A 23,923-nucleotide genomic window follows, 5' to 3' on the forward strand; every position below is an offset into this window, starting at 1 on the left:
CAGCCTCCAGAACGATGAGAGATCCATTTCTGTTAAGGCACTCAGTCTATAGTATTTTGTTAGGGTAGCCTAAACCCAACAAGACAATTTCTAAACTTTAGAGGACTGCACTTAGTTGAGGGTGATCTGAGTGATGAAGGGTCTGGAAACATTAATTCATGAGAATTATTGAAAGAACAGAGCAAGGAAAGTGAACACTGAACAGGGGTTGCAGTTTACATTTTAGGCCTTATCAAATTTTTTTTTAAATATTTTATTTCATTATTAGACACAGAGAGAGAGATCACAAGTAGACAGGGAGAAGCAGGCCTCCCGCTGAGCAGAGAGCCCAATGCGGGACCCGATCCCAGGATCCCGAGACCATGATCTGAGCCGAAGGCAGAGGCTTAACCCACTGAGCCACCCAGGCGTCCCAAGGCGTTCTCAAATATTAAGACACTTAGAGAAAGAGGCTGTTTGAATTCCGATACTGACCAATGTGATTTTCAAAGTTACGGTCTAGCTGCTCTGTTTTTCTTTGTGGAGGGCTTTGGATCCTCTGCTCAGCTAACACTGCTCCATATTCATTCAGGGATCCTGCTCTCAGAAGTATTAAGCATTACAAATTCAAACGTAACAGACAAGGGCTTCTGAGGTCTTCCTGAGTCTAGTATTTGCTCATGATTGTTTCATTGCTTTTCTTAAAACATTTTTAGAAAGAGCACAAAGAAATAGAAATATCCCCCCAAAATCTGAATGAGGTAATAGTTCCTTCTTAATATCCAGTTAGATATTGAGAGAGTAATACACTAAAGTGTCAAAGAACAGTTTTACCACTGTGGTTAGGTAGGGACTTGGGATAGAGCTCCAGAAATCATTGATTTCGTCTGTTGGTAAGACAAGTATCCACTCTCCACCAGCAGGACATATGGCAATAATTAGGTCTGCCCATCCCTTACTTGGCAGAGGAATGGACTTGAGATCTCAAAAAGTCAACTTTTCACGGGCTGGACACTCAAAGTGAGACGAAAAGAGAAAGGGTCCGAGAGCTGACTGGTTAAACAATAATCAGGAACTCAAGGCCTCAGGCATTTGACCTTTTGGAATTTCCAATTTCATGCAATAATAAAAATGTTGCATGAAATAAAATGGGGATGGGGACTGCACATTTAAATGGAAGAGTGCAAGTCAACAAAAGGAGGAAACTCTCATAAGTATCCAATATAATTTTTTTTTTTACAGTTGACGGATTTTTAAAAATCTACTCTTGCCTTCATCTTCTAAGCATATTACTTTTACTTTTAAAACCAGCCCAGCTGCTTGTTTTCCATCAAAATGTACTTATTTCCATGTGTCTGTTTCCCAAAGTGTAGGTAGAAGTCACGTAAGTCAATTGTTAGGGGAAAATTGCATTCTCCAAATGACACAGCAGTTCTCAGTGAGGCGATTCTGGATTCTGGATTCTGCACAAGCAGAACTCCCCATCAGCTAGAGGACTCCAGCAGCCACCATGTCTATAGTTTAACTCTCCACCACAAGGCACAGTGAGTCAAGTGAAAAAATGCTGTCTCTCAAGGAGCCGGCCATAGTCTAGAAGTTATTTGAAAACAATTATTTTATGGACAGAGAGGTGGAGGACTAAAGAACAGGGGCTTGAGCAAATAAGGACATGTGACTGTGTGTGAACAAGTTAAGAGAAAATAAGGTAGGCTTCAGGTCATGTTCGATAGCAGGTTTTGAAAATAGCTCACAGGAGGTTAATATGAAAGTTCCCTTAAGAAAATTATAATTAATAATAATAATAATAATGCTAGCTTTTTAAAGTTAGAATATCATAAATTGTGAGAGCCGAAAAATAAAAATAGAGTATTTCATGTTTGCACAATGAGTACGTGTGTACGCATGCATATGGGAAGGAATGACTTCTTGTTTAATGTGGTTTAGTTGCTGACTTTTTAAATGGCTCATTGGGAGAAAGATGTACAGGGCTACAAATATTTGCACAAGCTGGTGTATAGAGTCCCCTGCCATCCCCTAAACTCTTCACCTACCAATGAGTTTATAATTTTCATAGGCTGAAATGCAGGATATACTACCAGGCAGCTCATTTCCCACCTGGGAGAAGGCTTTACTTTGTAGTTGTCTCTTCTGGTGCCACTGTGACTGTCACAGATTTACTAATACTTAATAGAACCAAGGCAGTGTCAGGTTGGAGAAGCAGCTTGGCCTCTGGGTTACGATTAGGATGTATGTCCTATTAAAAAAGTGACAGACGTCGGACAAATCATGTAGGGTTGGAACCGGGACTCGCTGGCAGAACATATAACAATTGTCATGAGAGACGGAAAGTGGAAGTCCCTGGACTGTGAAGCAAGACAATACCTTGAAATATTATCTTAAATATGTTTGGTAGCCTTTGGAATTCTGGAAACAAACATTAAAGCAGAATCACGATGGTCATATGTGTCAAGTAAGAAGCTTTCCTGGAGGCATGGAAAGATGTGGGAATGGACAGAAAGGTCATTTGAGAGTGTGGTCTTAAGAATGACCTGATTGTACGCTAATTTAATAAGATTAGCAAACATTCGCTGAATACCACATACCAGGAAATCTGTAAGTAAGTGCTTTGCCGCGGTGAGCATTCCATTAAATTCTTTCAGTCCCCACAAGGGAGATACTGTTTTTTCACATCCATTTTATAGATGTGGAAGTTGAGGTGTGGAGGTTAATAATTTACTCAAGGTCTTACAGGTAGTAAATAGTGGGGTCAGTATTTATAATGTGTTGGTACATGGTGGTGTGTCGAGCAGGTAAAAACTTCAGCTCAGTGGATGGCAGTACACCTCACTGAGAAGTGAACGCATGAGTGGCAATCTGGGACGTGCCACGGGTGGAGGAATGGGGCAAAGACCCTTAATACACTGGTGGTGTTCAGAGAAGAGCCAGGACACCGTCGGGCTTGAATGAGATGGACAAGGCAAGAACAATAAATAATGAAGTCTAAGAACTTGTGAGCCGCCAGAGCACCTAGGGGTTTGAAGATCTCGCAAAGAATGTGGCTCTTCTTCGAAATGAGATGGTCAACCAGTTGCATTATTTAGCCCCTATTACTAGAAACATACTGTATTGGGTGAGAGAGAGAGAGAGAGAGAGAGAGAGAGAAATAAAAAAAACTTACTGGGGAATTAGAGACAGTCATTCTCCTTCTGGAGTTGTGACCAGAGTCAGAGTGGGTGGTGGGTGGGCAGGCACTTTTTCCCAAGACCCCTCAGTGGTGATCACAATGTGGTGTCAACCCGAGAGCGTGAAATGAGGCAGGAGCCTCAGTGTAGAATAAAAGGCCACAAACTCTCCATTTCATTAACATCTATTGATGCAGTGAACCTGGTAACAGGCAATGAAAACTAGCCACTTAAATCTACCATTAGAGGAATGGCTTAAGGTAACTGTTTTCCACTAAGATATTGAGGAGAAATTCTGCATTTTGGTATATATTTTTTAAAAGCATGTCTGTTCCGTTGGAGCGGAGATGCTTAGGAAGCTGACTCATGAAGGCTGACTGGCTGCTTGCTCAGTTTGAAAAGTTTAATACTTTGAAAGTGACCCCTTAAGGATATGGAAGAAAGGAGTGCAAGTAAAAGGGAAGTTTTAAGGAAAAGCAAAAAGGCAAGCACCACATTTTCTAATGGAGCTGATATCTTACCACTCAATTAATTTTGGAGTCAAGGCCCAATTTGAGTTCTGAATCACCTTCTAGTTTTACTTATAAAGGACTTTTCATTAAGCCAAATTAAGTAGATGGAGGTCCAGTTGTTTATTATCTAGCACTAAACCATTCCTACAAAAAGACACCTGTGCAAGCCATTTGGCTCTAGTCAACTATTTTTTTACAATTTAATTATGAATATAATTAGAATGAGTTAAGAGACAAGCTAGGCATCAGCCATAAAACTTCTACTTTGCTAGAACACACACACATACACACACACTGATTAAAAATCAACCACAACAAAAACCCCCGCCAAGTCTGTGAGAGTGTTAGCTTATAGTGGAAATGCTAGTGGAAGGGGAGTACTTGTAAAATCTACCTTTATTTTAATTTCAAATTTCCTTGAAATGGTGCTGCAGAGAATATTTTTATACTCCATTATTTTTACATCTCTGGTTTCTTTAGGGTGGCCCTTTAAACCCTGCTTTTTATTTTCTACAGTTTTAAGGCAATTTGTCACTATCATGGGTTCAATGTTTAGCAACTATTTGTAGTCAAGTGCCTTGCAAGCTCTGTTTCTTTTCTCCCAAAGAGTGTCATCACGGAGTTGATGATGCATCAGAAATAGTTTGACCAAAGGGCAAGATAAAGTCAAGAGTAAAGAAAATATTTGCAAATATACTTGACTGGCTTCCTTCCCCAATTACTTATTGAAGGCATACTTTAAGGTAAAATGGCATGATGACCATAGGGGGGGGGAAGAAAAAAAAAACTTTAGAACATGCAATAGATACTTTTGGCCATAAGGCAATGCCTTTAACTTAAATCATTTTTATATGAGGCTATTGTGACTGGTAGAGACACAGGACTATGAGTTGTATTTAAGGACTTGCATAGGGTTTGCTCTACCTTTGGTGACTAACAGCCTGTGTTTTGATGGTGTTCAGTCTTGTGGACATCATTTCTCACAATTTGTTTTACTGCTTAGTTAATCAATGTTTACAAACACTGGGCATTAAAAAATATACTGTCTTTAAAATGCGTGTGTGACGACAGCTTTTAAATGGAAGACTTGTATGGAACACCATCATTTTTTTCATTTTACCACTGGCTTGCCTAATCTCTAAGTGTTATACATGTATTTATCTATATATGTATATGCATATACATAAAATAAGCATGATATATAAAATAACCATTTTCTAAATGATAAGATATAAATATAAACACTATATATTAAAAATGAGTAATATATATTTATATATAAACAAAATGTTTACTTCAGAAGACTGGAAAAGATGACAAAGGAATTGATATAGGAACCAGAAGTTCATTTTGATCAAATAATTAGCATCGGTTGCCATCCCATGATGGTAAATACAGAGAGCATTGCTCAGGGGTGGAAGGAAATGTCATTATTTTTGCACACAGGGACAACTTCAGAAACTAAATAAACCAACAAATGCAAACTCACATGTTCTAGTGAGAGTACCAAAGAGCTGAGGTGAAGGTGCCTAAAATAAAATAATCAGAAAGTCCTTGAATAAATGAGCTTTGATTCAGGCTTGAGTCAAATCTCTAAGCCTATCCCTCATAAATGATAAATAACACATCTCATAAGTAAATACATGAAGTAATTTTTTACCCCCTTCTCACCTACTAATCAAGCTACAGTTTCACGGTCATCTTGACTCTTGTGATCATCTGGATTTGAAAGGAGGCAGATGGAAACTACCAGACTAAGAGGCATGGAAGTGGAGCTGCTGCCATACCTGTGTAAGCCAGGAGAGGGAAAAGTACGTAGTAGGCAGAGAAATGGCTCCACAAGGGGGTCCTCACCTGAATTCCCAGAGCCTATGCCTATGTTACCTGACAGGGCAAAAGAGGTCTTCCAGATGTGATGGAGATAAGGACCTTGTGGTGGGAGAATGATACAAGATTATTCAGATGGGCCCACTGTAATCACAAGGGTCCTCAAAAGAAGAAGAGGGAGGCAGAAGAGAGTCAGAAGGAGACGTGGCTATGGAAGAGGTCAGAGTGATATGATTTAATGTAACTGCTGCCTGTGTAGGTGGCAGCTGGGGACCAATAGCTAAGGCATTCAGGCAACCTCTAGATGTTGGAAAAGACAAGGAAATGGATTCTCCCCTAGAGCCTCTAGAAAGGAACCTGGCTGACCTGCGGACACTGCATCTAGCCCAGTGAGCCAATGTCAGACTTCCGTCGTACAGAACGATCACATAAGAAATGACTATTATTTTTAGGCCACCAAGTATGAGACGATATGTTACAGTAGCAATAGAAAACTCATGGGCGCCTGGATGGCTCAGTGGGTTAAAACCTCTGCCTTCAGCTCAGGTCATGATCCCAGAGTCCTGGGATCGAGCCCCACATCGGGCTCTCTGCTCTGTAGGGAGCCTGCTTCCTCCTCTCTCTCTGCCTGCCTCTCTGCCTACTTGTGATTTCTCTCTGTCAAATAAATAAAAGATTAAAAAAAAAAAGATTAAAAAAAAAAAAAGAAAACTCATGCACATGTCCTCGGGAGAGCAGGAAGGACTCCCTGGCTCAGCACCCTGAAGCAGTCTTGGCTTGTTGCCTGTTGTAATTCGATACAAGTGAAAACTGCAAAAAAGAACACTAATAAAAGGTGAGCTTGAAATAGTTACTCAACTGCTTTCAGCTGGGTCATGATCTTGGAGTCCAGGGATCCAGTCTCATATTGGCTCCCCGCTCAGTGGGGAGTCTGCTTCTCCTTCGGCCCCTCCCCCCTCTCATGTTCTCTCTCTCATTCTCTCTCTTTCAAATAAATAAAATCTTAAAACAAGAAATAGTTACTCATATGAAATAGGAAAATAACCTTGTGTAGAGCTAAATACATTTCAAAAGAAGGGGGTGAACAATTGGTCATAAAAATAATAGGATAAAGAGTTAAAAATATTCAGAGAGAATAATGTTAAAGCATGGATGTTTTTAATGTTGAGTAGTAAATATTGCAACATTGTCCATCCTTGGAAAGTCCTACGTTATTTCTAACTTAAAATTTCATTATCAAAATTTCTGATCATTTAATTTAATTCTAACCTTGGTTAAGAAAAAAGAAAGAAAAAACAGGTTGTGGATTTATATAGGACATATAGGTCCTCTATAGGAAGATATATTTGCCAAAAATACCAACAGGTATTTGCCAACAGATAGTTAGTTATCTTTCAAGCAAGATTTCTTCTTAATGGTCCCCCAAAGGCAATGTACGATGACAAAAAGTATTTATGTGTTAGAATCTGGAATTGAATGCTAAATCTAATCTTTTGAGCCATGTGAACTTGGGGACTATTTTAAAACTAACTCACTTTATTCCTCTGAAGAATTTATTTCTTTCAAGTCATTTATTGAGTACCTAACATAGAAACAGGAAAATGTTATTCTAGTTAATTCTCGTAGTAACATGATGAACTAGAAATTATTTTCCGCAGGATATTTCCACTTCTCTAATATCCCCCGCTTTGTTATTTTGAGGGTTAAGTGAGATAATTGTAAAAAAAAAAATGACAACAAATTTCTCCTCTCTTTCCCTATCCCGGGGACTTGGTAGTAATGCAGACATTAAATCATAAAAGACACTACTCATCTCTATTCTTTGCATATGTAGAGTTACCAGAATGAAAAAGATAGGAGTAGAGGTAAGCTTAGTACATTTCCTAGGATTTAGATATACTAGAAATGTCCAGACCCCCGGCAGAACTTTAGTCCCAAGATTGCATCACAGATCATAAAACTCTATGGCCATGTTTTTGTCTGAGTTCACATTTATAGTACTAATACTGCTTTCAGCACAAGTCATTTCCAGGGAATTAAGTCCTTGCAGTCAGTGGGTTAAATCCCCACGAAATAACCTGCGGTGACCCAGTTGCATTGACCTCAAATATAGAATTTCAGATCAATAGCTGCAGGACTTGGATTCTGAAATATAAAACAATCTCTGGTGTTTTTGTTACCCCAGTGAGTGTTATCAGAAAGGGGATCGCTATGGCAATTACAGGTTCTTACATATTAATGTTTGTGTTTGGTCCAAAAAGAAACTATTTAAAAAAGTAAATTTCTTCTGTTCCTTTTTTCCCGGAATGTGTAATGATGACTTTCAAACGTATAACAAGAATTCACAGTAATTCCAATGGCACAAGTGGTCATTAATTGCTTGTACATGAAATAACATTTCCTTCTCAGAGGGCAAAGCATTCCAGTTGGAAGTAAAATTCCTTTTGGTCTATTCACTTTTAAACTATGTCATGAAAGGATAACAGATCTCTCAATCTGTCCCAAATAAAAATGTTAAGCCTAAGATTGGGGGTAATGAAAGAGAAAAGGGAAATAATGTTATAGCGACATGAACCGTAACATTCACTGACATGGTGTTTTCCTAGTGTCTGACCAAAGGGCAGAAACCACTTCAAGTATTTACACAAACAGAGGGAATTAATTCAATGCAGGGAACTGATTACCCATGTGATGAAGAAGCTGAGAGCCCAGTAAGGAAGATTGAAGTAATGGAGAAACCAGCCTCTGCCGGAAGGTACTACCAGGCTGGGTGGGCAAAGAGGGAAGGGTCTGCATCACTAGATGGCAGCTGGGACCACAGCAGGCCTCTCCAGTCAAAGCTGAAGCCATGGAAAAGATGGACCCTCAGGTAGAGAAGCCACCTGAGGCAGGTGGGTGGACAAGGGAGAGTAGGTGGAGGATAAACTAACAAACCAGCTGGTCTTTTCCTTGGGTCTCCCTCTGCTCTGTGCTGGCAGTGCCTCCACTGGCTGTGGCAGCAGGAAGCCAGCCCTCAAGAGCACCTGTGAAATGTAGCTGGCGAGGGCCCACCCTCTTACATTACAGTTACAGAGCACAGAGCGAGAGGCAGAGATCAGAGGGCCACGAGGCCCAGAGACAGCATGGATGGACATCTTCCCCATGAATTTCCTTCACCCAGCTGGTTCCTTTCCAAAAGAAGGCCAAGACCTCACAGGCAGGTCTATTGAGCTTCTCACTGTGTAGATTTTATAGAAGGCAGTGAGTTAGGATAAAACCCATCACCCCTTTGGGACTGGATATAGATGTCTTCATAGTTTTTGAAAGGTTTTTTACTCGATTGGTATACATTGGGATAGAAGTACTACTCTGGTGGAGTTTCATCTTTGCCAAAAAGGAGGTGGCCATTCTCCCACTGGTTAAGGATATTTAAATAGGAACTACCACTTAGACCCGAGACTGGTTGAGTTTAGAACACCAGAACTGACTTCAAGATTCTGCCAGAAACACATGGGTTGGTACACATAATCTCTGTCCGACATTGTAACATATTCCTCCACCATACAGCCATGTTGGTTAGTTCTTCCATTTTGTACAGTAAGAAATAATAGGTACTGTTTTGACTTAGGTAAAGCAAGGTTGTTAGGTTGATTCTCCTTGCCTTAAACAATGAAGGAAACCCTTTCTCCTTGTTTTTATATTACATTCTCAGACAAAACTCAGCTAAAGAAACACTGTTAGCATCTGCAAGGTATCCTACAGTTTTAAAGGACTTTCTTAAGCACTAGCTCTTTCGTTTTTGCCATAACCCATTTTACAGGCATTGCCAAAAACTCTGGCAATAGCCATCCATCATGACAGCATGCTGTCTCTTCAATTCTGCCTTGTTCCATTTGGACTGTGCTCGTGTTTCTGAAATTCTGTTAAGCGAGGGTTGAGTCTACGAGAGTGCAGAGATGGTCCTACTCTTCATAGAAATTCAAAGGACATGCCCTCACGTGGGTTCTGAGGTCATGCTTCCCCTCTCTCCCAAGCTAAGGGAATGGCTTGCCTTGTATCTTTAGAATCAGGCAAACTAAAGGAAGCTTAAATGATGGGTTTCTGTATCACAGCTCTCAAATCAGCATGTGTACTGGTATGTTTACAAATAACATAATCCTCACCTAAAAGTCTGGAGGCCACGATGTGAAATCTGTATGACTTCTTTAAATATGCACAATCAGAAATAGGTACCGAAATGCAAGTTCCCTGACTTCCTACTGGAACACTGTGCTAACATCGCAAGTCATCTTTCATGCTCGCCTACCAGGGTCCAAGACACAATCTTACAATAAGCTGTTATGGAAATGCAGGCTTATTTATTATTTTCTTCATTTCTCGTTTTAAAAAGTTGAGCCTGGGAACGATAAAATACTGTTCTCCTTGAGAAACAGGAAGCTCATGAAATAAAAAGTCATGGCCAGGGTTAAGAGGTCCAGCCTCACCTCAAAACCTATTGTTAGAGCACCTGTTACTATATATTCAACAAAAGCAATGAGGACAACACCACACTCCAACATTGTGAGCAGACAGCAAGAGAAAGACCTTAGGGAAATAAATTCTGCTATATTCCCCTTGATATCATTTGGTGGTCAGAACTTTAAACAAGTATGAAGACTTGTGAAATGGGAAACAGAATAAAGGGCATATTAAGGGGCTGTTCTCCAACATGGGCCCCCCCAAACTCCCACTCCCACTAAAGGGAATACTACACACACAGTCACTCTGTATCAGACCACCTAAGCAGAGCATTTTTTTTTTCCCTTGGAAACTTTCTCATTTGGACTTTAATTAAGCTCCTGCCAGGCTTGCAAGATTTTTAATTTTACCTTTCTTTCTTCTTCCTTTCTTTTTCCTCTTTGAATCAGTCTGCTTGCCAGGAAACTTTTTCTAAGCTGTCACAATTATAGTAAGTGTACCCTAAGATACTAAATTTAGATGTACTAGTAGTAGCTTCTGGAAGCATCAATAGCAAAAGTTTCCTTGCATGTCTAAAGATTTTTATTCATTCATTCATTCATTCACTGATTCACTTACTGATTTTTACTTAAGTGTGTGTGTGTGTGTGTTCTGAATGCAAAAACAATAGAAAAGGAAGCTTCCTGGAGTGAGTGTACAATGACTACTGGTTAGTATGTGATATAATTCAACCTCCCACAAAGTCACCAGTTCAACCAAAGAAAGCTGCCATTATTTAATTGAATATGACACCGATCATAAGCAAACTGTAGCTATTTACTAGTATTGGGGGGTGATGGGTGAGGGAACCTCGAGAAGGTGATGCCCGAGCTGATGATTTAATACCTCTAATGAAACGAAACAAAATCAAAGTCACTTAAGTTCTTTTCCAAGACCTTTTTGTGCTCAAACTCCTTGAAACTCCAAAGGTAGGCACTGAGTTGCCAAAGGCCATCCCTTTAAAACAGATTCTGGAAGCTAATTTCATTTGAGGAGGGTTCGTTGAAAACTGACCACTCTTCATAGGTTACCCTATTCTTTTTTAAAACCAAAAACCAAAAACCAAAAAAACAAAAAACAAACAAACAAACAAAACAAAACTCAGATAATATTGCAGGGCCAGAAATAAAAATAAGCCATCAAAAACACAAAACGAAAATGGACCATGGGGAGCATTGGGGGGCATTATCGTCTCCGCCATTGCTATTCTTGTCATTCTTTGTTTACTTAACAACTCCACGCCACCAGGTTACTCCACCAAGCACTCCTCTCTGTGAGGTTACTTACTGATCGCTTCCACAAACCGCTCAAAGAAGCTGTAAGGGAAGAGCGGCTCAGGCAGCTCCCGGAAAAACATCTTCAGTGCTCCGGTGACAACGTGGATGTCCTCCCACTGGCTGTCGTCCAAATTCAGCTTCTCTTCTGGGAAAACACGAGGAGAAATGGAACAACTGGTTTTAATGAAACAATTACAAGACACTAATTATTATGTTAATGTTTGCCTACTATCATCAGCAACCGTTAACAGCCTTCTGCACCTAGAGGTTTGGTGCTGTGCGTGTTTTTTTTTTTTTTTTTTTTTTTCTTTTCCCTTTTTCCGTAGGAAGGGAACATTTTCAATGGAATACCATCTGTAGGAATGCAGCTAACAAAAAAACAAGAGACACAAAGAGACAGTGCCATTGACACAGTATGTCAGATACATTTATTCCCATAATGCATCAGTATGAAAATTAGCATCACAGCTCAACATGATTCAAAGCTATTTGGTTTTGAGGCCGAGGGGCTAAGAGTTGCCAATGATGGCCGGCTCAAGGGACCGGCCTAAAGGCCTTGCTGAGCCAACAGGAGACATATGCTAAACATGGCAATAGAAAATGAGTTATTGCTTTACATGTGTTAGCCTTGCTATGTACAAGGGAATAATGGGTAACACTTTTTTGCTTTTTTTGAAGAATATAAAGTCAGCAAGGAATAGAATACTGAGTGAGAAAGGATATTAATTCCTTCTTACTGCTTCAAAAATATCTTTTTTTTTTTTTTTAGTTTTCATCTCAGCGAGGAAAATGTGCCCAGCAACAATATTAGACAGACCCCTGTTGGCCTACGAAGGCTATGCAAAGCTGTCAAAAATGATAACACACTAAAGACAAACCACAAGTGCTTACCAACTCCGCCTAGAAACAACAGACATGTTTGCTTGGGAAGCTTGACTGAGTTGAGACATTTAAATATTAAAGAACATAAATGCCAAAATGAAGTTTTTAGAAGACATAAGGAGACGCTGGACAATTATTTTCTTCTCGTTCGCCCTCAAAAGGAAAGTCTGGAATCCTTCTCCCCCCAAAAGTGGATGTTGCAGGGTCTGAAAGGGACAGCTTTACATACTGCTAATAGGAAGCAAGGCAGAAAAGCATTGAGGCTGATCCATAGTATTTGTCTTTGTAAGCTTGCAACGTGAAAGAGATGTTGAATTCTGGGCCAAAAAAAAAAAAACCCCAAAACAAAAAACCTGAAGCTAATCATTTTAAACAACCTGGGAGGGGGTGGTTAAGTGAAAAGCCTGGTATCCTGGCCAGAACTTAACAGGTATTTGGTCAACTGGAATTTTGTTTCTCTCCCGATGTCTTGGGTTCACACTCGCGTGCCCCCTTGGTGTCAGTTTTATGAAGCAGAGGAAAATCTGCACCAAAAATGTGAGAAAAGCTGAGAATTGTCACTGTGGGGAATCTCGGCATGGGCTGCTTTGCTAATAGTGTTCATGTCCTTTTAAAATCTTAGCCGAAATCTTTGTCAGCTCTCTTTTTCTAAATGGACTATTATCTCCAGGGCTGGTGAGTGACTGTTCCTGTTCTATCAGATGTTTGCAAAGAGAAGGAAAGAAGGTGGATCTGTTTATTTCCGATGGGCTATTTTCTTCTTCCCTTTCAGTCTTCGTTCTTACCTCAGTCATAACACAATAATATGATCCACAACAAAATCAGTGGAGGAGACCTTCTTTCTGCCCTGCAATCATCTTTGATTGATTGTATTTCAACAATTAGTCTTTTATTTGGCTACGTACTATTGAAATAGGCCGACAGCAACTTAGCAGGCCAGCTTTAAACAGTCAACTGTTAACAATAGCATCAAAAAGGGAGACCTGATGGGGTTTACTGTCACTTTAAAGAACGGGGTTTTCACATTGTTGAAATCTGTCAGATATTTTGAAATGTCCCTCTCACTATGGTGCCACACCCCCTGCGTGCCCTTATAATAAAATTGGTTTTACTCCTGATTAAATCATTTTCTCCCTACCCACTACCATACTTCTCATAATGGACCTGTGCGCTCTACAGCTGGTGTTCTTCCCATGGTACCAATTCTTACTTTATCTTTTAAGCACTTTGCTGCTAAGATCTCATGCAGAGTGCTTATGTTTTGTTAAGAGCTTCATTCTTAGAGAAATAGCTTAACACATGTTCTAAAAATGTTGTACAACTTATTGCTTAAAACACATTTAGAAAATGTATAAGTACTGTAGCTTTGGCACTGAACTTTAAGTGGAAACCTAAACACACACACACACACACACACACACACACATACGTACTCTCACACACACAACTATCTTAACCAAATATTTATCAGAAAAGCCCAAGATAAAATGCCATGCTGGTGCACAGGTTCAAGATTGCCAAAGGAAAGTGTTCAGTAGATTAAAAAAAGAGAATGGTTTTATCTGGAGCAAGAAAACAACAAGAACAAACAATTGCTTCACCATTGATATTTGTCCTCTCTGAATAAACATCAGTTAATTCAAGTGATTGTAAAAATGGGATAGTTCAATATACATAAAAAAGAAAATTTGCCATCAATAAATACCATTTGATGATATCCACTTGAAATGACATATAATAATAATAATGACTTGTGTTACTTAAACCAACATTCCTACTATGTGGTCTTCATTTAAAAAAAACAAAGCGAAACAATGTGTAGCCCTCTACAAGTAGCTTAAACAAATAGTATGACAAGCAGTTGGAAAGAATCCTTTGAAATATAAAATCTAATTTTTATATTAAGTTTTTTCCTAACCAACCAAGTTTAAGATTACTTATAAGCCGGAGGGCTTTAAGGAGTATTTTTCAAGGCCATTGTGACTTATCTAAACATGCAGTTATGTCCATATACAAAATGAACTGACCATAATTGTATCTTGGTTTTAACAGGTATCATTATAAACACATTTGTATTATTTGATAGACACTTTCTAACTCATCTGTTAGCAGTGGTGATGTCTTGTGCTTCTCCCTTTTTTCAATAGCATACGATTTCTCAACAGTAAAGCACTATTAACATTTGGAATTAGATAATCCTTTATTGTAGGGGCTGTGCTGTGTATACTAGGATGCAGGAGCATCGCCGGTCCTAACCCACTAGATGCCAGTGGCGCTTCCCAGTGGTGATGATGAAACAACCCCAGATAGCGTCAACCATCTCCCAGTGGCACAAAGTTATCCCCAACTGAGCACCACTATAAAGAGCTGTAAGAATCTATAGAAGTTACCCAAAGAATATTGATTTTTGAACATTACCTGAGGTAGGCGAAGAAGTACAAAACTAGATAACACTCACACTGAGATTTCCTTGCTATGTACTTAAGAATTGGTCATTATAATGGACAAAATCAAAACCTTTTACAGAATAAGGTCCATGTGACCACATTCCAGGGTGCTTTGCAACAAAGATAGTAACCAACCGTAGTGCTTACTCCATACTTGGGACTATGCTATACACTATAGATTCATTATCCAAAGTCATGGTCTTAAGATGAGCGTGAGGACCGTGCTATTGCTAGCATCATCTCCATTTTACAGATGGGGAAAATGATGCATGGGTAGGTTAAGTGGTTCTTCCATCGCTGACAGGTGATGAGTCCAGAGTAAGAAACCAGCAAACTCACCCACCCCGCAAAAGCACTATGTTCACACTTGATCTTGGCTGGCAGAAGCTTAAGGGGAAGAGGCAAGTTAAGTGGTCATTGCAAGGGGTAGTGGACTATTACTTCAAGATCGGACTTTTACATTTTATCCCTTAATGTCTACTTTAGGCTATGCTTTTATCTGTAAACCAACTCTGATCTTTTGTAATTACTCATTCACAGGAGGAAGAGATTCTACTATAAACAGATATAAAGCAAACTGGCAATGAAAAGGAACTGCATTAAGAAGGGGGCAGGGCACAGAGCAAGCTGCCATGTGAAGATGTGGTGAAGAGGACATATGATAGAGTAGGAAAGAGATTATACAAAACACCAGGCCTGGATTCACCACTAATTCACCATATATCTGCTTACTTTCTTGTGAAATGAAGATAGGCAGAAGGATAGTTTTTGAAAACATCTGGAAAGCACTAGGAAACAAACATAGCCAAGGTTCTACTATGACAAAAAAGGCCAAAAAGGCCTTTTTTTTCTACTATGACAATAAAGGCCAAAAAGGCAAAAAACATCAGGGATTAAGGCAATCAGCATCAACCATCCTGTTGTTTTAGGGGATTTACCTCAGGGTGATGTAGTGTGTCACATGACATCAATGGAGATGTGACATGCTGAAGTCCAATACTGGGAAGAAGGCTAATTGAATCATGATACCTCACAACCCTTACTCTGTTAATCATGCTGATTTCTCCTGGTCCTCTAATTAGGTTTTCTCAAATTCACTCTGGTCATGGCTTTTGGCTTAAAGCACTTAAACAACTGAAGGTAGGTCAAGCTCTAGAAACCAAACACTATGTGACTTTCATGAGATCTCCAAGACATATCTACATGTTGTACCTCAATAAGGCCATCTTGAAATGTCCTTTCTTGCAGGGTCTTTTGTGTATTTTATTTATTTTAAGCAAAAACATCTATATCAAGCTACTTATATTTGAAAGAAAAAAATAGATAATAACTATTAGGAACCATCTTTCTTAAAATGGAGAATTGAAAGATGGACCTTCGATAGCGACAGCAGATCCTGGTAATTTCCTCTGGAAAACGGCAAGTTTATTAGCTCAAATGCCACTCTCCTCATACATTGCTCTATAGATTGGTAGAACCAGAAGTTACAAAATCTGCTCTGATTTTAACTAAACTTACTGAGCTGATTGGAATGTGACTGCAGAAACCTTGAACTATCCAGAAGTAAGTAGTGACGTCAGAGTAGAGAGGTACGTCTTTCTGTATTGAAGAGCAAGTGTGTGTTTACCTGGTAGTTTTTTTCCAGGCACTTTCAAAGCTTCTTTCCAACTTTCTTTTACTGTTGTAATAAAAAGGAGGAAAAGACACCCCAAGTCTCCCAAGGATGTGGGGAGAAGAGCTCGGATTTCATTAATATAGTGACAAGAACCTATTACATTGTAAAACTCTCATAAAGGATGTGGTATCTGCTTCCAGGGCAGATGACCATTCGGAACCTTATCTGAAAGTCCAGCTGGGTACATGAAAGCCAGAGCCCACATGAAAGAGATGCCAGAAGGACTACTGATCTGAAAAATAATAATACATTGGGCCATAAAATCAAACTGGAAGATTAGTTATTAAAGTGGATAAGACAAACTGTTTATTGATAAGGACATAGCTGATTTTTAGTTTAATACTTTTTTTTTTTCAAAGATTTTGTTTATTTGACAGAGAGAGATCACAAGTAGGCAGAGAGGCAGGCAGAGAGAGAGGGCGGGAAGCATGCTCCCTGCTGAACAAGGAGCCCGATGCCGGGCTCGATCCCAGGACCCTGAGATCATGACCTGAGCTGAAGGCAGAGGCTTAAGCCACTGAGTCACCCAGGTGCCCCTGATTTTTAGTTTAACACTTAAAGGAGTGGATTAAAAGGAAGTTGGTTGAATCATTTGACTAGCTCAACCTTTCCTGTTGTTTTGGCCCCTTAAGGTGACAGTTCAGTGTGATTTCCAGTATATTAGAGAGCTTCCAATTTCTCAAACACAGTGATATAAACCTTGTGTCAAAGTAGCATCCTTCCGGGGCACCTGGGTGGCTCAGTTGGTTAAGCAACTGCCTTTGGCTCGGGTCATGATCCCAGAGTCCCAGGATCAAGTCCCACATCGGGCTCCCTGCTCAGCAGGGGGTCTGCTTCTCCCTCTCCCCTCTCCCCTCTCATGCTCTCTCCTCTCATTCTATCTCTCAAATAAATAAATAAATAATCTTTAAAAAAAAAAAAAAAAAGAAAAAAAAAGTAGCATCCTTCCAAGCTGCACTCACTCCAGTCCCTTTCTAAAGCATCTTGGGGCTAACATGAGACTTTGATGAGGACATTATTTTAGAAAACTTGGCGAAACGGCCAGTTAATTTGTTAGTTCACTTGATTTGTGTTACATAAACATAGATGGAATACAGACAACATACTGGGGCTGTATTTTGTGTTTTTCAAAGCTACAACTGTTGAGGTTATTTTATATTCCTCAAAGGAGAGGGTTCCACCAAGTGCTCAGAAATATTATTCAAGTAAATATAGACTAAGTTCTAGACATTATACATCTTACGTCTGATCCCTAGAATGAGACCCTTTTGACTTTGCAGACAAGCAAGAACAAACTCCAAGAATAAACATATCACCCCCAACAATGTGCAGTGTGACCATTATGGGCTGAATTGTGTCACCCTCAATTCAACGTTGAAGTCCTTACACCTAGTAACTTAGCATGTGACTGTATTTGGAGATGGGTGTTTTAAAGAGGTAATTAAGGTAAAATGAAATCATATTGGGTGGGCCTTAATCCAATGTGACTGACATCCTTGTTCAAAGAGATTAGGATATGGACATGTACTGAAGGGAAGACTGTGTGAAGAAACAGGAAGAAGACGGCCAGCCCTCTACAAGCCAAGCAGAGAGGCCTCAAAGGAAAGCAACCCTGCCAACACCTTGATCCTGGACTTCTTGCCTTCCTAAATATAAACAAATATTCTGTTGTTTGATCCCATCCAACTCCCAGTCTATGGAACTTTGTTATGACAGCCCTAAAAAATGAATATAGTGGCCAAAAGTTTATGTTGAGAAAGATATCCTGTTCCTTGGGATCCCATCTAAACATTTTCTTAACACATGAGGTTGCCACACTTAGGAAATATAATAGACGACAGAAAGCTATTAGGTTATTCCAGATGAATAAAACAATTATCTAGATTCAGAGAACAGGTTTGAAGCTGGAATTAGTTGGATAATAGCTTGCTTACTTAGACTCAACCCAACAATTTCAAATGATTTGCTCTAAGAATATGCAGGATGCTCTCTATCTTGGCCTCTAGACAAAGAATAAAATTATGATTGCCATTTTCTTACTCATTCTTTTTTTCCAGCTACTACTTCTAAAGTGCACATATTTCATTGCTGTTATAACCTCAGACACAAAATACTAGGGAACATTTAAAGTGTTCCCAGGAAACACTCAATGCAAGCTAAATCAAAGATCTATGGCCATGGTATCTATCAAAGAAGGAGGAAAATGGGTTTAAAAATGAAGCTTTGTATTCCAAAACCAGAGATTTGGTCCTTACAATTTATCATAGTAACTTCCAGGAAGCTATGAACAGGTCTACATTTAAAAATGGGTACTTTACTGTGAGAGAACATGGTTGGATCTGGGCGGTTTTGCCACTTGACCTACAAAATATAGTTTTGTGTGGCCATCGTAATAAGAAAGAGGGAGGAACAAAGGAAATTACCAGAAACTCTCTAAGATTCTAAAACCAAGAACAAACAAAACAAGACAAAAAAGAACAAGCTTTCATTTCTTAATGGGATGTTTTAGCATGCCATGTTGGCTTGCTTTCTATGTATTTTGTGTAGTGTATATTCCTTTGCAAATCACTTAGGAAGCCCAAGGCAAGTAAATAATGTCACAGGCTAATATAAAATATCTTTACTCACTCACTTTGAAGGAAGCAGAACAGCCTTCTACTATATCCAGCCTAGTTACTGGGTCAGGAATGAGAATGTCTTATTTTTATTTTTCCTCAGATTTCATTTGAATATAAATAATAACATAATAAATAGGTACAACTGAAATTTGTGAAGCAAGCACCACAGATGGAAAGTATAACAAATGTGTCATTGCTTTGCGCATCTTTAATTTATAATGGCATACCATAAAACATCACCCCTTCATCATAACTCCATGTATAATGCCACCTTACAAAATGATGCTATTGACATTATGCTTCTCTCCAGGTTTTTAGGTATTTTTTGTCTAGGGATCTAAGGAGAGGTAGCCCTGTTCGGAATCTAACAACACCGTCACCACTCACAAAAATGAATTGACATTATTTGTGAGGATCATACATTTAAAAAAGGGATATATTTCATGGTACCAATATATATTTCTTTAATTCCTTTCATACTCAGAGCTTCCAACACTGCTCTTATTTCCATTCAGTCAAAGGCTTTTTGTGCTCTGCAGACACCGTACACAATGGTTCATTTTATTTGACCGTCTTCACCAAACAGATTCTGAATTTGTTTGAATTCCATGGATGATTTCATACATTACATATTCCAAAGGGTAGAGAATCCGTAGGATTACATTTCAACAAAGTCATTTTTGAGTTTCCTTCGTTATTGGCTCTAAATTTCAACACCATTGCTATCTGTTTCCTCAAAGTTATATTACATTTGTAAATAACAAGCAGGAAGTCAGGTCAAAAGATATCTCATAATGATGTCTAGGAAATAAATATAATTCCATCCTATAAACGCCCGTCTACAGATAGCATTTCTATTGTAGGTATATGCACGTGCATCCATGTTATTTAAAGTGCTAGCTTCCTCACTGTCCAATGAGAACGGTCAGCTCTCCCTCCTAATTTTGTGTGAATTAAGTGAAGTAATGGATGTAAAAGATTTAGTATAGGCTTGTTATAATGTTATTAGAAAATTTATTTAGACATTATCTTCTTGGTTGGCCAGACTTCGGCAAATGTTCCTAGAATCTAATATAATTTCTAGCTTTTATTATTCCCTTTACTACATGATTGGTGCTTGTGGGGTTAGAAATGGTATCATTTAGCAGGAAGGACTGGGCTCTTTCTTAGTTTAGAAGTCTCCCGTCTGGAAATATTTCATCAGGAAAATAGAAATAAAAGGTAAAAAATTGGTAGACTAAGATGGTGATACTCTCATTCATCAAAACCATTTTATTCCTAAATATCAATTAAAGATAACAAAAATGAAGAGAATGTTTTGGCAATCATTGAAGATCATTTTTCCCCTAAATTATCTTGATTAATTGATTCATGGGAGTAGTTAAATAAATTTTCTATTTCGTATCACAAGAGCTGCCAGAGTTCTTCAAAGGCACATGAAATCAGAATTGGGAGATCTGTAAGTTTTACAACTGTTTGCATGAACATAGACAGAATAGCTAGATCTCCATGCATCAGTTTCTTTGTGAAACCACTGACTAACACGATCTTCTTAATTCTGTACCTGTGCAATATTTTCAGTCCAGAATAGTGATATAGATTTTTTCATGAATCTATTATCAATAACTGGTTATTTTGTTTTTGTAAATGAAAAACTTTAGAGACTTTTTTTTTCCACCTCAAAAGAGAGCCTGCCTGTCTGACTCCTCCAGGGTCCTCCAGCTTTCAAAGATATGGACGATAAAATCACCCTTGCGTCCCTTTCTTCCATAACTTTGGAGAATCATAATTCATACAAATACTTCACAATGTGGGCTGTTTTTATGACAAAGGAGGTATAAAAAGTAGTTGATAAAAATTGTCAAATCACTTGATAACATACTTGAAAACCTACATTGTTTAACATGAAAAGTGTGGTGCTTACTGCGATTTAAAAATTTTTTTCTATTTTATTTTGAAAAGGAAAACGTATTCACACAATTTAAGATTTAAAATACATACTGCAAAAGTCTCTTTCTAGTCTATCCCTAGCTAGCCAGTTCACCTTCCCTAGAGAAAACCCATATTATCAATTTCCTATGTATCCTTTTAAAGCCATTTTGTATACTCAAGCAATATTACTCTCCACCACCACTTAAAACATAAACAGCGATATAATCTATGTACTGTTCTGCATCTTGATTCTCTTCCCTTGACAATATATCATAGAGATTATTCAAAATCAGGACATAAGGAGCTTCCTTGTTCTTTTTTAAAAGCTGCATATTTAATTTTATGGATGTACAGTAATTTACTTAATCAGTTTTCAATTGTCGAATATTTTGCATAGTACTAGTGTAAGTTATCGTGTTCTTAGACCATTTATATCGAAGTATAATTATGTACTATACAGAACAAATTCTTTGACCTGGAGTTTCTAGAGCAAACATTGTGTGCATATCTAAAACATTGATAGACCTTGCCAAATTGCCCTCATAGCTAATACACCAATTTATGTCACCATCACAATATTTGAAGACTATGATTCATTGGGAATATGTATTCATTATTGCCTGTCACTCTTCTCAGATGTCTGTAAATTGTGCCTTTAATAGTATAGCTGAAAACAATACTAAATAAAGAATAAAATGAGAAGAAGCATAGAGACTTAGACTAAAAATACACATAAAAACCTTGGTTAATGAAGTGAAAAAGTTTGAATCTTTAAATGACAATAACTGGTAAACAATTGATGTTTAACGAACATATAACAACAATAACTACAAATAAGAAAATAAGCCCCAATAACAATAACTATTTTCTGTAAGATGAAGTCAGAGAGGGAGATAAACAATAAGACACTATCATAGGAAACAAACTGAAGTTTACTGGAGGGGAGAGGAGCAGGAGGATGGGGTAACTAGGTGATGGACATTAAAGAGGGCCCATGATGTAATGAGCACTGGGTATTACATAAGACTGATAAATCACTGAACTCTGTCTCTAAAACTAATAATACACTATATGCTAATTAGTTTACTTTAAATTAAAAAATAGTAAAAAAAAAAACCACAACAGTAACCGTTTTCTGCTGGAATAAGATAAGAAGAAATAGAAACAAAAGTTAAATTAAAAAATGAGTGGGTATGCCAAAAATAAATGAATGAATTGAATTCTACCATTTATGTCAATTTCAGCAATTAGTAGTATAGAGTTAAACAAATTAAGTATTGATCAAGTTAATTAACATATTCATTCATTAAAACAATTTACGAGACACCTACTAGATGTCAATGCTAACACTAGATGTGTTAAGTGCAAGAAATATAAGAAGAAAGGCAATTCTAAGGACAGAATGAGGATTGCAAGATGTTTCAGAAATGGTATAAAAAAATCTCTTGAAGTCCTGACAATTCTTAAGTTCTCCTTAACATCATTGCTAAGATTGTGCTATTTTTAGGGAAGAAACTACCCCTTATAACTTTCTCTTTGCTTCAATACAAAGAAATGCTCAATTAGTTGCTTAATAAGTACCTCTTTAATAAAGATCGTGATGATGATGATGATGATAGCTATGTAACCCTCCCAAGTCTAAGGGTTTTCTGCAGTTCTTCTTGTTGAAAGATAGGAAGACATCATTTGCTATGATCTCAGCTGACCTGTTAGTACTGAGACATATTTCCAAATAGCCCAGGAAGTTCTGGCCTATAGGAACTTCTCTTTTAGAAAAGAGAATAGAGATGCTCTTGGGTTAACCTCACCATACACCTTCTCTCGTTAGACTGCACGCAAAAGTCAGTAGAGGAAGCTGGAGTGGTGGATATAGGAAGACAGTCTTCTGTGATCAGGTACTCTGCCCCTTGCTTCTCTTCCAGTCTAACACTACACAAATCTGGCACTAACTCTCGGGTCTCTGCCTCTGTTTTCTGATGTTACTTCAATACCTATACTGCTAATCTTGACTATGGCCTACATTTGGCTTCATTTCAGATCCTGCTTCCTATGTTTCTAATCGTCCCTGATAATCCTATCCCTCCTGGGCACACCCTAAATAATTTAACTCTACTGGTTTAACCCAAAAGTTTCTTTGGTATCCCTCCTCCAAACAAGTTCGTTCATATTAATATTTATATCTCTAGTGCTTAGCCTGGTGTCTCATGCCTGGTGAGCTCCCTTTTACTATTTATGGATAAAATTGTTCGATTTTAACCTCCTTTGATAGTAGAGGTTATTTCATGGCATAGCAATAATGGTGATAACAGCAGGTCTGCATACACACACGTATGCAGCACAATTTTGTGTTCTCTTTGTTCGTTTTCCTCTTTCAAAACACTTAGTACTTGATATGAGGAGGTTGTTCAGTCCCCATTCATTCATTTATCAAATATTCATTGAACTCCCATTTTCTCCTGGACATGTTGTAGCTACTGGGATCAAACAATACATAATGAAGAGGGCAGCCTTTTTTTTTTTTTTTTTTTAATTTATTTGACAGAGAGAGTGAGAGATCACAGGTAGGCAGAGAGAGAGAGGAGGAAGCAGGCTCCCCGCCGAGCAGAGAGCCTGATGTGGGGCTCGATCCCAGGACCCTGGGATCACGACCTGAGCCGAAGGCAGAGGCTTAACCCACTGAGCCACCCAGGTGCCCCAAACAATACATAATGAAGACCTGGTTTCTAAGCTTGAAGATCTTGCAGTATGTAGGGGAAAAATTACGATAGAACATGGAAAATGTTACTATATAAGTTAGTGTGGATGGCTATGGGAACATAGAAGATGCATGTCTAGTGTCCTCCAGAAGGTGGTCAAAGGCGGCTTCCCAGATGAGGAGTCACATAACAATTACTTCAGTTTATGAGCAGCCATGTGGACAATGGCAGGGTAGAGGATGAGGGAGAGCGGGAAAGGAGTATATAAAGAACAAGAGAAGTAACAGTCATGCCAAAGTCTGAGGAACACGCACTTGTGGAACTACAAGTTGCTGGAGGGCACGGATGTATAGGCTCCTTGTCTCAGATTGCTGAGGATGGAAAGGAAGACACAGGCCAGAGCAAGAGGACCTTACAGTT

At 38.6% G+C, this 23,923-nt stretch overlaps 1 protein-coding gene across 1 annotated transcript in view; it reads right to left on the reverse strand.

Moving 5' to 3' along the window:
• Positions 1-23,923, reverse strand: part of ARHGAP15 (Rho GTPase activating protein 15) — a 610,173-nt gene that overhangs the window by 119,318 nt on the left and 466,932 nt on the right. The window contains exon 12 of the mRNA XM_046018034.1: positions 11,264-11,398. Within this exon, the coding sequence (XP_045873990.1) occupies positions 11,264-11,398 (135 nt within the window). The remainder of the gene's footprint in view (positions 1-11,263; positions 11,399-23,923) is intronic.

This window comes from Meles meles, chromosome 9 (assembly GCF_922984935.1).
Source record: "Meles meles chromosome 9, mMelMel3.1 paternal haplotype, whole genome shotgun sequence".
Taxonomy (NCBI): Eukaryota; Metazoa; Chordata; class Mammalia; order Carnivora; family Mustelidae; genus Meles; species Meles meles.